Source organism: Panthera uncia, chromosome B4 (assembly GCF_023721935.1).
Source record: "Panthera uncia isolate 11264 chromosome B4, Puncia_PCG_1.0, whole genome shotgun sequence".
Lineage (NCBI taxonomy): Eukaryota > Metazoa > Chordata > Mammalia > Carnivora > Felidae > Panthera > Panthera uncia.
This window is the reverse complement of record NC_064809.1, coordinates 72,636,866-72,649,655: the sequence shown is the minus strand read 5'-3', so window position 1 is coordinate 72,649,655 and position 12,790 is coordinate 72,636,866. Positions and strand designations below refer to the sequence as shown.

The 12,790-nt window shown below is 52.6% G+C and overlaps 1 protein-coding gene across 2 annotated transcripts in view; it reads left to right on the top strand.

The window, feature by feature from the left end:
- VDR (vitamin D receptor) overlaps window positions 1–9,970 on the top strand; it is a 56,980-nt gene extending 47,010 nt beyond the window's left edge. For both annotated transcript variants that reach the window (XM_049627251.1, XM_049627249.1), the window contains exons 7-9: window positions 5,382–5,533; window positions 5,751–5,867; window positions 7,178–9,970. In XM_049627251.1, the coding sequence (XP_049483208.1) occupies window positions 5,382–5,533; window positions 5,751–5,867; window positions 7,178–7,437 (529 nt within the window). In that variant the 3' untranslated portion in view covers window positions 7,438–9,970. The remainder of the gene's footprint in view (window positions 1–5,381; window positions 5,534–5,750; window positions 5,868–7,177) is intronic.
- The last annotated feature ends 2,820 nt before the right edge of the window (window positions 9,971–12,790 follow it).

The following is a 12,790-nucleotide window of genomic DNA, read 5'->3' as shown; positions in this document are numbered from 1 at the left end:
GAGTTCTACTGGAGTAAAGATCCTCTGTTATGGATTCATTGCTACAAATTTCATTCACTCACCTGTTTTATTGTTTTGGTAATGATGGCACATATATTTAAATGGCCGTGCAGTGTTAAATATTCTTAAAATAATAGAGCATTGACACTTTCAGTAGAATGTGGGGAGCTAGTTATATCTATACTGACATATGATTTATATCATTTGGAGCATTGCCATGCAATACGTACACAGTGTAGTGGAGAGAAAGAAAGAAATCACTAACGTGCACTATAAACCATCAATTTCGGGAACAATAATTGCAATTGCAGCAGAAGGGGCCTCGGATGCTTTCTAGAGGCCGATGCTCAGATTCAGTGCTGGAATTCTGGGAGCCTAGAAAGACCTGACATTGGCCAGCTCTGGATGGAAATTAATGTGACATGCTATTTATTGTTTTGGGAATCTCTCTGCCATGCAAGGGTGCCATCGGCTACTGTCTAAATGACTGCATTGCCAGCTAGATGGTGACAACTCACAGAGCCAAACGCAGTTCTGCCCAGTGTGTACCTGCCCTGAGACGGCTAGCTCTATGTTATTTTATGCCTGTCAGCAACTCAGATACCAGGGGCCCTCCTATGCTCTTCCCCTGGGAATGAACGTGACAATTGTAAAGAAGAGAAAAGCATGAAACGCCCTTACTGCAATGAGACACCCTTGAGACGCTCTTACTGCGTTGCACGTTTCGGTTGCCAAAGAATCCAGGGTCACCGTGGCATCCGGCAGGAATGAGCTGCGGAGTGTCACCTGTGAGCTGAGTGGTGCACTGGGCCTGGGATCTACCCTCCAGAGCCTTTCCTTGGAACTGACAACACATTCCACTTCCCGCGAGTTCCAGCTCCCTCCTACACTCTTCAAGATAGTGTTTGCAAACTCTCTCGGTTCCAGAGTCTTGTTTTGTGTAAACAGCTAGAGACAAAAACACTTCAAGGTGCCGATGGATACACGGTAGCACCCGGCTTCCACCCTAGTTCCAGGGAGCTGTGTGTGCAGTGCTCCTCTTTCCTGGGCTGGTGGGGAGCTGGGGGAGAGCGCCCCTGAAGCTCTGTCCAGATGCTCACGTTTGCTGATTCTGAGTGGTGGCTGGGATTGCACACATGCGGAAACTGTCCTAAAAAAAAGCCATCTGTTGAACCAGGTGACCCCAAGGCAGCCCCCTGAAGTAAGCAACCCAAGCCCCCATTTTTCTCCCATGCCCTTGGCCCCCATCCCTTACCCTTGCCACATACACCCTGACACAAATAGCATGACCCGCCGCCCCTTGGTGTCTCTCTCCAAGAATGAGTTGAAGTCTTCCCCGTCCTTCCATATCCAGGCTCATTTCCAGAGTTCCCTAGTCTAGCCCTGCATTCATGGCCACAGTAAGGTATAGAGGAGCAGACACTGAATCAATCCAGCTATTGATCCAAAATCAGTTACATTGATCCTGCACATGCTTGGGTTGGCTTCTCTCTTCAGCCTGACTTAAGAAATCTCAGCATGAGGAGCACCTGGGTGGCCCAGGTGGTTGAGCGTCTGATTCTTGATTTCCGCTCAGGTCATGATCTCATGGCATCTGAGTTCAAGCCCCGAGTTGGGCTGTGTGCTGAGATCATGGAGCCCGTTTGGGATTCTCTCGCTCTCTGTCTCTGTCTGGCTCTCCCTCCCCCTCTCAAAATAAATGAACTTAAAAAAATAAAAAGAAATCTCAGAATGGAAGGTGTTCCAGTAAAAACGGAGCCGGCCTTGGCAAGAGCTCTGAGGGTGAGGGGAAAGGACACTGATGTGGATACTCCCAGGCTTTGGTGGGACCCAGGTGGGTCTCCAGCTCTGCTGGTTTCCCAAGAAGTGAGAGAACAGTGGCTGCATCCTGGCTTTGATCCTGTTGCCTGTAGTCAGGGGTGGAGGGTGTGGGGAGGGCAGAATGAGACTTCTGTGTGGGTGAGTGCAGGGGGATGGAGGGGAGAGGCTGAGACTCCAGCGCATACTTGGGACCAGAGTGGGGTGGGACTGAATGAGTGTGTAGGGTGTGAACTGCACGGTGATATGGCCTTGGGCCTGCTCCTGCTTCCCACCTCCCCTCCCTCAACCTCTCAGTCTGCACCCCACAAATCTCCCTCCCTCAGCACTTCAAAAGTAAGGCATGGAGGAAGTGGCATCAGGAGTGGCATCCAAATGGCCGGGAGCCATCTTGGATCTGAGAACCCAGGACCCCCAGGTTTCATTGCCAAGAGGTATAAGAGGGACTAGGCCAAACCAACTGGGGCCCAGCCTTCTGGGCAAAAGTGAGGCCTTTGACCTCACTGCCATTTCTATTCCCAAGGGGATCCTTCCTGGGTCAAAGGCCTGGGGTCATAGTGCATCCCTCTTCCTATGCCTTCTGTTCTGTATTCCTTGTTCATTTCTGTAACAAATAGCTTTCTTCCTGTGAAGGCTACAAGTTGACTAGGACATAGTTCCTGGCCTCCAGGGTTCAGTGTCTGATGGAAGAGATATACACTGAGACAACTGCTATAAAGAGATAAGAACCAAGAGAGGCCTGCTGGAGATACTGTGGGAATGCAAGCGGGGAGGGGCCGGGCTCTGCTGGGGTGGGGGGACGAGACAGTGGGTCTCCAGAGCACCTTGCAGATGCCCAGAAGCGGCCAGTTACTGGTGTGAAAACTGACCCGGGTATAAATATGACACAGGTCAGAGAGAGGAGACACAGAGCCTGAGCTGGTGCCTGTCAGCAGGAACGAGATCTCTTGCTGATATCCCCTTTATTTCCACCTGTACCCTGCCCACCACCATCCCCACTTCTGGCCGTGAATTGCACTTAAAAAGTCCCTGGATTTCTGGGCTGTAATTTGAGGTCGTTCTAGGTTTGCTTTCATAGAAGCAGCGTGCCTGGATCACAATTGGCAGGGTGCCACTGAACTCTCTCTGGCAAGGCTCACGTGGGATGTTTGTTCACTTCTGGCCATCCATTTCAAGTGGGCCATTGAACTAAAGGTTATGTACAAAAAATATGCCTCATGGAATTACTAAAAATAGCAAAAATTAGAAGCAACAAAAATGTCCAAAAAATAGGTGGATGGGAGACTGATTACATAAGCCGCAGTATGTTGATAAAATACAATCTTATGCAACTCATTATGAACCGGGCTACAGAAATGCTCATGGTGTAGGAAGTGGGACACAGAACTACTATGAACTCAAGCATGTTTTAAAAAGAGATTTCAGGGGCACGTGGGTGGCTCAGTCAGTTAAGCGTCTGACTCTTGATTTCCACTCGGGTCATGATCTCACGGTTGGTGGGATTGAGCCCTGAGTCAGGATCTGTGCCTGCTTGGGATTCTCTCTCACTCTCTCTCTGCCCCTCCCCAGCTTGTGCATGCTATTTATTTCTCTCTTAAAATATGTAAATAAAAATTTTAAAAATAAAAATAAAAAGACGTATCTGCATTAAAAAAAAAAAGATAGGAAGGAAATACACCAAAAGGGTCATTGTGGTTATACAGCAATTTTTACTCACTTTGATATTTTTCCTGTATTTTCCAAAGATTTAATAATGAGCATCTTTTATTGTCTAATGAGTTAAAACCAAAATGGGACATTAGTTTATATTTTCAAAATGTGAGTTGAGCATCGAGGGAAAAGTGACAAGGATGGTGAGATGCCTAGACCCCATGTCATTGTGGCTGTCTGTCCTGGAGAAGACACAGGGGCCCAGGGTAACTTTCAATAGTTAAAGGATGCCCCACGCCTAATGGAGAAGTCTGGTGCTGTGTTCCTTGAGAGGACAGAAGTACAAGCAATGGATGAGGGTGTCCTCCTGTGGGTGTAGCCCATAGAAGAAGAAGCCATTAACCCAGGAGCTAACAACCCTATGGCTGTATCCAAAGACCATGAGTTTCCTGACCCTGGAAGGATCCTGCATCTGTTAGGAATGCGGAAGAAGGAATTGGAGCGCGTAGCCTCCATGAAGTGCCTTCCAACTCTAGCACTTTGAGACTTCTTTTTCAATGCAGACCCTTTGCAGCCATCCTCACCACCATCTGTCACCTGTTGATGCAGCCCTCTCATCAGTTAACATCTGCTTCCCACCTTTCCACATACCAAAGTGTGGCCATGGAGAGGATGACTGCCCTCCCACAAGATAGCTGGGTGGAAATACACAGTCAGGAAGAGAAAAGGAGGGAAAACTGGAAGCAAGTTGGTTTGCGGGTGCTGCTTTTTCCTTGTCATTGTTCAGGCAAGCCCAGCTCGTGACTCAGAATAGTGGAACCAGTCATTGGCCTCTTGACTCATCAGCACGTAAAGATGTGACCTTCTCGTTGTGCTCAGAGTTCAATAATCATTGTGTGGGCAACTCTAAGGTGATTGGGAAGTGGTGCTGGCCCTTAAGTAGCTTGCGGTGAGAGCCACACACAAGCATATGAAGAGAAGGGGTGAGGTGGAAAGAGCAAAGTAGGAGCATAAGCCACAGGCTGTGAAGAAATGGCACTAATACTTCTGAAGGTAACCAGGGGGTGGAGGGCACTGAGAGAGACCTCACTGGGTTCAGAATCAGGACGGTAAGGTGGAGCAGTAAAAGAAATGCGTTCTTGGCTGGAGCTGTCCCACGCCCAAAGGCAAGGTGGTGTGAGAACACACAACATTGAACGTGGAATAGTCTGAAGTTGCTAGAGTGGAGGGTTGGAGTTTGTGAAGGGAGGGGTACTGGAAAGACGGGTTGGAGCCAAGTGATGGCGTATGGGCTTGATCCTGAGGGGGTCGAGAAGCAGTAAGGTTCCTCCGCACACAGGCGACGTCTCCCTGAAGCAGCAATAAGAAACACGGAAGAGAGAGACTTGATTCCAGAGTTCTAATAAGAGGCAACTGAAAAAGATGAGGTAGCTCTGAACCAGAGCAGTCCTGATGGTAGTGGGAAGGAGGTCAAAGGCTCAAGAGATGTCCTGGAGACAGAGTTGGCTGAGCTGTACTTTTGAGAAGGACCAGAGGACATGAGGGGCGTTGAAGATGACCATGGCCACACCTCCTGCAGACGTCCGCATTCACGCTCTAACCCTCACAGCTTCCTCAGGCTCGTCTTCCCTAATAGCTCTGGCTGCTTAGGCCTGGGAGGCACTGGCACGCCCCTGGGTTCTCCTGCCTTAGATGCTGAGCTAATTTACCTTCAGCATTGGTGCACAAACACAGGCTTGAGTTGTTCTCCCTCAAGAGACAGTTTTATCCTTTCCAGTCAGGCCACCAGCTCCTCAATGGAGGACCCAGGGCACATGCGGGTCACCTGGCAGGCACCTGTCAAAACATACACTGATTTGCCTGACTTGAAGTCCTTGACCAGTAACCTGACTCCTCCCTGCCCTCCCTGGCAGAGATCTCACTTCTGAGGACCAGATTGTGCTGCTGAAGTCAAGTGCCATTGAGGTCATCATGTTGCGCTCTAACCAATCCTTCCTCATGGACGACATGTCCTGGACCTGTGGCAGCCAGGACTATAAGTACCGCATCAGTGATGTGACCAAAGGTACATTCGGGCTCCACCTCCACCCTCTCCAGCGCCCAGACTCTGGCTCCACCCTTCCTGGGGTCATGAGCCCTGATCAGGCACATGGGAGGGCGCTAGACAGCAATGGGGAGACAAGGGTGAGACACAGGCCCTGTCTAGGTTGGGGGCGGGGTGGGGTGGTTTGGGTGTGTGGCTCCTCAGCTCTGCCCACAGCATCTGGCCATCTCTCTCCTAGCCGGACACAGCCTGGAGCTGATTGAGCCCCTTGTCAAGTTCCAGGTGGGGCTGAAGAAGCTGAACTTGCATGAGGAGGAGCATGTCCTGCTCATGGCCATCTGCATTGTCTCCCCAGGTATGGGGCCCAACAGTGGGGAACTTGGTGACCTGGGAAGGGGGAATAGAAGGCACTGAGCCCTCCTGACGGCCAGCAGGGCAGTCTGGAGGGAGGAGTGAGCAGAAGGAGAGACAGACGAGGAAGCGCCCACTTTGCTGGGTTTGCACAGCCCATATGATGTGTGTATATTGAGGGGTCCTTCACTGCCCTGGACCCTGAGACCATAGGTGATTCATAGGTGGAACTCTGAGGAACGAGATAAATGGGTTTTCTCAGGTCACAGACAGGTCTGGATATTCTCAATATGCAGGTTCTGCTCTTGTGTGAATTGGACTGAACTTTGCAGACCTACCTGAGATCCCCTGTGGGGTTGGGTACAAAAACTTGGGGCCTATAGGTGATTCTGCCCAGAAAGCTTGCCTGACTGATTTTGGAGGCAGTGTGCTGTGGCCCTTGAGCTCTTCTGTCTATTGGGTTTGGTGGAGAGAGAGAGGTTGAGGAAGAGGGAGTCATGGTCCTGGGGATGTTATATTGGTGATGAGGCCAGGCTGCCTCAGTCTGGACTATGCTGAGGGAACAAGAAAGTGGCCTCTGATCAGGGATGGGCTGGGGACCCATGGACATGGGTTACCCTCCCCCTGCCCATGGAGCATTCATTCACTTGTTCATTCATTCATTCATTCATACACTCAGCAATGATTTATTGAGCACCTGCTAAGTACCAGGCATTGTGCTGGGCATAGGGATTCAGCAGCCAACAGGACACAGACTTCTTTTCCACAAAGTGTAGGAGGAGACATCAAGCAATTACTATTCAATGACTAATTTTAATGTGATGAAAGTTTTAAAAATAAAGAAGTGATACTATAGCAGGGTATAATAGAAGGAGAGAACTTGATTTAGTCTGGGCCATGGAGGTAGGGGGTCATCAGGAATGGCCTTCTTGAGGAAGACCTGAAAAATCAGTAAGAGTCAAAGATACAAGAGCTAAGTTCCATGCAGAGGGAACACAAATGTGAGGTCTGGAGGCCAGAGAGCTTGACACATCAGGGTACTGATGGAAAGATGGAGCATAGAGATGGAAGGAGAGAGTTGAGCTGAAGACAGGGCCAGGTGGGACCTAGGACTTGATCCTAAATGCAACAGGAAGTGGTTGAGAGGCTTTAGGGAGGATGATGGTGCCACAGGTCAGCAGCCATACAGGGGTGACCTAGGAGGATGCTAAGCTTGGGCGTTGGTCTGGACATAGGGGTACTGGAGAGACTGAATATTACAGGACCTGGCTCAGAGCTCCCATGCCTTCTCCCCCTGTCTCCCTGTACTCACAGACCGTCCCGGCGTGCAGGATGCTGCGCTGGTTGAGGCCATCCAGGACCGCCTGTCCAACACATTGCAGACCTACATCCACTGCCGCCACCCACCCCCTGGCAGCCACCTGCTCTACGCCAAGATGATCCAGAAGCTAGCCGACCTGCGTAGCCTCAATGAGGAGCACTCCAAGCAGTACCGCTGCCTCTCCTTCCAGCCTGAGTGCAGCATGAAGCTCACACCGCTGGTGCTGGAGGTGTTTGGCAACGAGATTTCCTGACCAGGGCGGCTGGCAGGGGCACCCGGGTGGTGCTGCTCCTCTGGGGCCCTGTGCCCTGGCCTGGGGCAGGCTGCTGCCCGGCAGCCCTTCCCACCCCATCTGGAGTTCAGCCCCTCCTCCCCTACTGCCCCTCTCTCCCTAGCCGCTCCCATCTCCTGCCCAACCTAACACCAGGTCTCCCTTTCCTGCCGACCACAGGCTGCCCCCAAGCCCTTGGGACCTCAGTCGTGAGGAGTTGCTGTTTATTTGACAAAGAGACTCAAATGGGGGCAGAGGGCAGAGGCCGAAGGTGGGACCTTGCCCAGGGATGCCCCTACCGCTCCAAAAGTGACTGCTTGGCCGATGCCGAGGGGACAGTCGGGCAGGAGCAACGCACCCATTCCTCAGGGACAGAGATACCTGTACCTCCCCCCACTCCAGGCCCCCATGTCCAGAGCCTAGTGGGGATCTCCTTCCCCCTGCCCCGCCCATGGTACATGACTAGCCACCACCCCCACCCCCATCTCAGCCTACTGCCGGTCTGTGCTGTCTTGTCCCAGGCAGTGTGCCACCGGCGGGGCTCCTCCCTTTGCCTTCCCACCCTGGCCTGTCCAGGAGACTCACTGCCAAGGATGACCAAAAACAAGGTGACAGAGGTCACAACCCCCACCCCTCTCTGTTGGCCAAAGGGCACTTGCCCGACACTTCAATGCCCACCTTCATCTCATTGCTATGGTAACAGTCTCCCTGGAAGTCGCTATGGTAAGATGGGCTTTCTCCTCCTGGCAGGGGCGGCTAGCCCAGAGCCCACCTGCTGAGAGGCCCAAGGAGAGAAGAGAGCAGGGCCTAGGAGGTAGGGGACAGGCAAACCCAGCCTCACAGGAGGGTGGTGGGTGGTGGCCACAGCTGTCTGGTCTCCAAGCCCACGGCTCCTTGACCTGGATCTAACAGGTTGGTCGAGCTGAGAGCTTTCCTTCCAACGATCCACGTGGCAAGACTGAGTTGCCCCCAGGTTGCAGAGAAGTGCCTAGCAGCGTCCTCACCCTCGCCCTGCCAGTGCCTTACCTCCCACCCAGGAGAGAGAGAACTGGTGGCCATGGGTGCTGGAGGAGCCTCACCCGAGGATGGTCAAGTGTGATGCAGAGATGGGAGCACCTTCCCAAACACTTCATGGTCTGGAGAAGCAGTGCCCCTCTGCGTGCCAGCAGGCTACCTCTTTTCCACTTGGTAGGGTAGGATGGAAGAGAAGAACCCTCAGACAGACCTTGACAGCCCAGGCCATGCTCTCCCCCCGCCCATCTGGGCGTAGTTCCCAGACTGCCATCCCCCAGAGACCCAGGAGCTAGTGCTCCAACACCTCGTTGTGGGAGGAGGGAGAGCGGGCTGGCTGCTGGGGACTAGGCAGAGGGAGGACCTAGGGGTGGAGTCACGTGGGGCTAGTTCCCTTCTTATTCTCACTCCACCACCACCCCCAAATCTGGAAGGGGTGGGGGGGGACCTAACTTCCGACTCCATTTTCCCTTCCAGAGCTAGCCCAGCCCAGGAGGTGGGAGCTCTTGTTCTGTTTACTCTGGGGTGGGGTCCCCGGGTACGTGAGCCATAGGTGTGTGGGACCACTGCAGACGGGGCTCTTCCGGGAGTCAGAGAGGGTCCCTCAGATCGCTGCTTGAGTTTGGGGAGCACAGCCGCATTCAAGATCTCAATGGTGGGGGGGTGGGTAGTCCCTGTCAGTCGATGCTGCCTCCACCCTCCTCTGTTCTCCCAAAGCCCCGGGAGCAATCAGACTCACACTGTGAGCACCATCCGTGTCCACCGGGCCCAGTGTTTCTTCCAGTGGGGAAGCATCTGAGAGCCACGTTTCTTACCGCACAATACCATCTGCATGGCCAAGTCTGACATTCATCAGCCATGAGTCGTTTCCAGAATCAGACTCCGTTTTGTACTACATCTGAATGTAGCAGGTAGTAGACACCACTGATGAGGAGATATTTCTGGGAGAAACACTTACTCTGTAAAAATTCCATACGCCAGTTATTGGTATTGTCCTTGCTGTTCTTTTACAAATTAGGGCGAGAGCCTGGTTGGATTCTGCAGAAGACTTTGGTCTCACTGGCTAGTCGGTGGGAAAAAAGGTTTAAAAATCGCTACACTAGTTCAACTCCCTTGCTAAGGAAAATGGACGTTTAGAAGGAAGTGTGGCTGGCCAAGCTCAGACAGTTAGTTAGGAGGGGTCCAGAGCTGGCCTGGACTGTGAACCCCCAGACCAGTGCTCTATTCACAAACCACGCTCAAGCTCGGGCCCCTGAAGGCTAACCTGGTCCCTTAGGGGAAGGTCTGGATTTTAGACAGCAAACCTAGATCCTGGACCCCTGCCTTCCTTCCTTGAGTTGTCACCCTCCTGACCCATCAGGAGGAAGAGGAGGAGGGACACCTCAGCCTGTGTCTCAATGTGAATCAGACCCCCCCCCCACCCCTAACTTGGCCCTGGCGGAACGGGGTCTCTGCCTCAGCTCTGTATCATGCTGTTGCCTTATCAATAAAATGCATTTGTGTTTGTAATGTCTCTACTTTCCCAGTTCCCCCTCTCCCCCTGCCTTCTCCAGGGCACCCGACCGGCCACCCTGGGAACACCAGCTGCTCAGCTCTGGGGCCCACAGCACCAGCTCACTACCAAAGGGAAGTCTAGGAGTAGGGGAGGAAAAGACTGGAGGAAAAGTGAGGTTTCACAGGACTGAATTGGGAGAAAATATTATCACCTATTGTTTTAGAATATGAGAATGAAGGCAGACATTTCTAAGTCTAAAACCTTTAACGTTTATTATTGGAAATGCTGGTAAGTGTGCACCAGAATGCCAAAGACAAGATCCTGGGACATGGGAAAGTCCTGCTGGCTAACGAGAAGCAAGTTGGAGAATCCAGGGGAGGCCAACAGAGAAGCTTGGAATGTAAGACAGATCTGGTGCAAGGAATAAAGGAGCAAAAGAAGACTTTAACGAGTGTCTCTTGAGTGATTTCCAAGACAGTAACAATTTGCCAGAAATTTGTCAAATAAACCAATGAAGAGCGCTTTGCTTATGGGAACGCAATTGGCTTATACTTCACATACCACTTACTTTATGGCAAGAACCACTGTAAATAAATGCCTTATGCAAACCAACTTGCTTTATCCTTCCACAGACCCTGGAGGAGGTGGGTTACTGCGACCCCCATCTGACAGAGGGGGTAACTGCCCAAACCCACACTGATGTAAGTGACAGAGATGGGATCTGAACCCTTGGCAGCTGGCTCCAGAAGCCATTAACTAACTGCTGCCCTATTCTGCTTCCCACTGAGTCGAGGAGCCCGACAAATGACAGACAGTCTTGCCAGCTCTCTACTAGAGAGGATGTAAGGGAGGTTCCCACTCCCCAAGTAGGTCCTGACAAGGGGAAATGGGCGGCGGTGGGTCAAACAGCGCTCCGCTCGCAGAGAGCACGTGGTCACGTGCGTTGGGTCCGAACAAGTGTGGCACTAACCTGAGAGCCTCAAGAGTGAAAACCACTGTTGACAAAAATGTGCCTCACGTTCGACATGCGGTGCCGGTGACTTGGGGAATTGCAAATGAGTCCTGTGCCTACACAGGACTTCCAGGAGACCTGGAGGAGCCCATGCACCCCGCTCCACTCCCCAAGGAAGTGAGGTTTATGATACAGGCAGCACCCCCCAAACACAGCAAGCAAAAATAACCGACCAAAGACACAGCGCTGTGATCTGTGAGTGGGGAAATTGTGCTCAATCCGTGTGTTTATTTCAGGATAAGTCTGCTAGTCTGGGGACCTGTAGATGTGATTTACTTTAATTTTTCAGAAGTATCTGACAAGACGTCAAGTGAAAGGCTAAAGTGTGTCGCCATGAGATGGGATAGTAGGAGAAGAATTAGGGATCGAGCTTGAAGGCTGTTTTGTCATGAAAGACGAACGGGCTTAGAGAAGGAAATCGCCAGCTACATACAAGGGCGTCCTCTGGCTGGAGAAGTGTGAAGAGAAGGGGCGCCTGGGTGGCTCAGTCCGTTACGCGTCTGACTTCAGCTCAGGTCATGATCTCACAGTTTGTGGGATCGAGCCCCACGTCGGGGTCCGTGCTGACAGCTCGGAGCCTGGAGCCTGCTTCGGAGTCTGTGCCTCCCTCAGACCTTACGGTTACGATAGAGCGATTTTAAGTTCTCACAGTGCAAGCTTTGGTTCTATACCTGTGCTCTTCAGTAACGTCACCAGAGGTGACTGTTTAAATTACAATTCATGAAAAAGTAAAATAAAAGCAGACGTTTAGCTCTTCCGTTGCGCTGGCCGCGTTTCCAGCGCTCCATAGCCCCAGGGCTGCGGGAACGGACAGTGCAGATTCAGGACGCTTCCCTCGTGGCACAAAAACCCATTGCACAAGTGCTCGTCTGTGCAGGGCATTCCCGTCTGGTACCAGCCGTGGGTGATAGGCTTCTAAATCACAGCATTATACAGAAGCTTCCCTTGACATCGAGCAAGGCTGTAACCGGACTGCTGTGAACAGGTCTGCCCCTTAAAAAAGACACAAAGAGAAAACACTCACAGGCCACGGGGTCGAGAGCTCAGAGCTTTACGTGGCATAAATAGGCCGGCGGTGTGCCGGGAAATATTGATTCCTTCAGCCCCGGGGGGTGCAAGCAAACGGGGCCCCTCTGGACTGGCAGACAGAACCTACCAGTTGGTGGCTCCTGCTTCATGTGCCAGGGTGCCTTGGAGTTTCTCTGCAGCTTGGGGCCCACCTCCCAGCGTGGCCAAGGGGATGCCTCATTCTGCCGATGCCCTCTCGGGGATTGGTGCCCGGTACAGGCAAGGAGCCTGGGAGGCTCCCGGAGGAGCCTGTGCTCCAAGTGACCGAGAACCCCGGGGGGGAATGTGGGGCAGTGGCCGGTGGGGGGTCACTGCTCTAGACAACTGCTTTGAATCTCCGTATTCAGACACATCTTACAGGATATGTGAGAGTGCGACTGGTCAGGTTCCAGGGGAAGCGGACCCTGCAATGCGGGGCGAAGTACAGGGACTTTCCTGAAGAGCGGCCTCAGGGTCGCCGGCTTTGGCGGCAGGGAAGCCCACAGGATCGGGGAGAGGGAGAAGTCCGGCTGCCGCGCGGTCTCAGTCACGGCCTCAACTGACCCTTATGGGGAGTTCTGAAACTGGGACGACCCTTCACGTTGCCCCAAGTTGGGGTGAGGAAGCCGGCTCTCGTATTCTTGCATTAGGTAGTCATTGGATGCAGGCGGTCTCCAGGAAGGGAGCGTGACCTTAACGGGACCTTGAGCTAGGTGGCTTTTTTCAGCCAAGGGCAGGTAGGACGGGGGGGGGGGGGGGGGGGGGGGGGG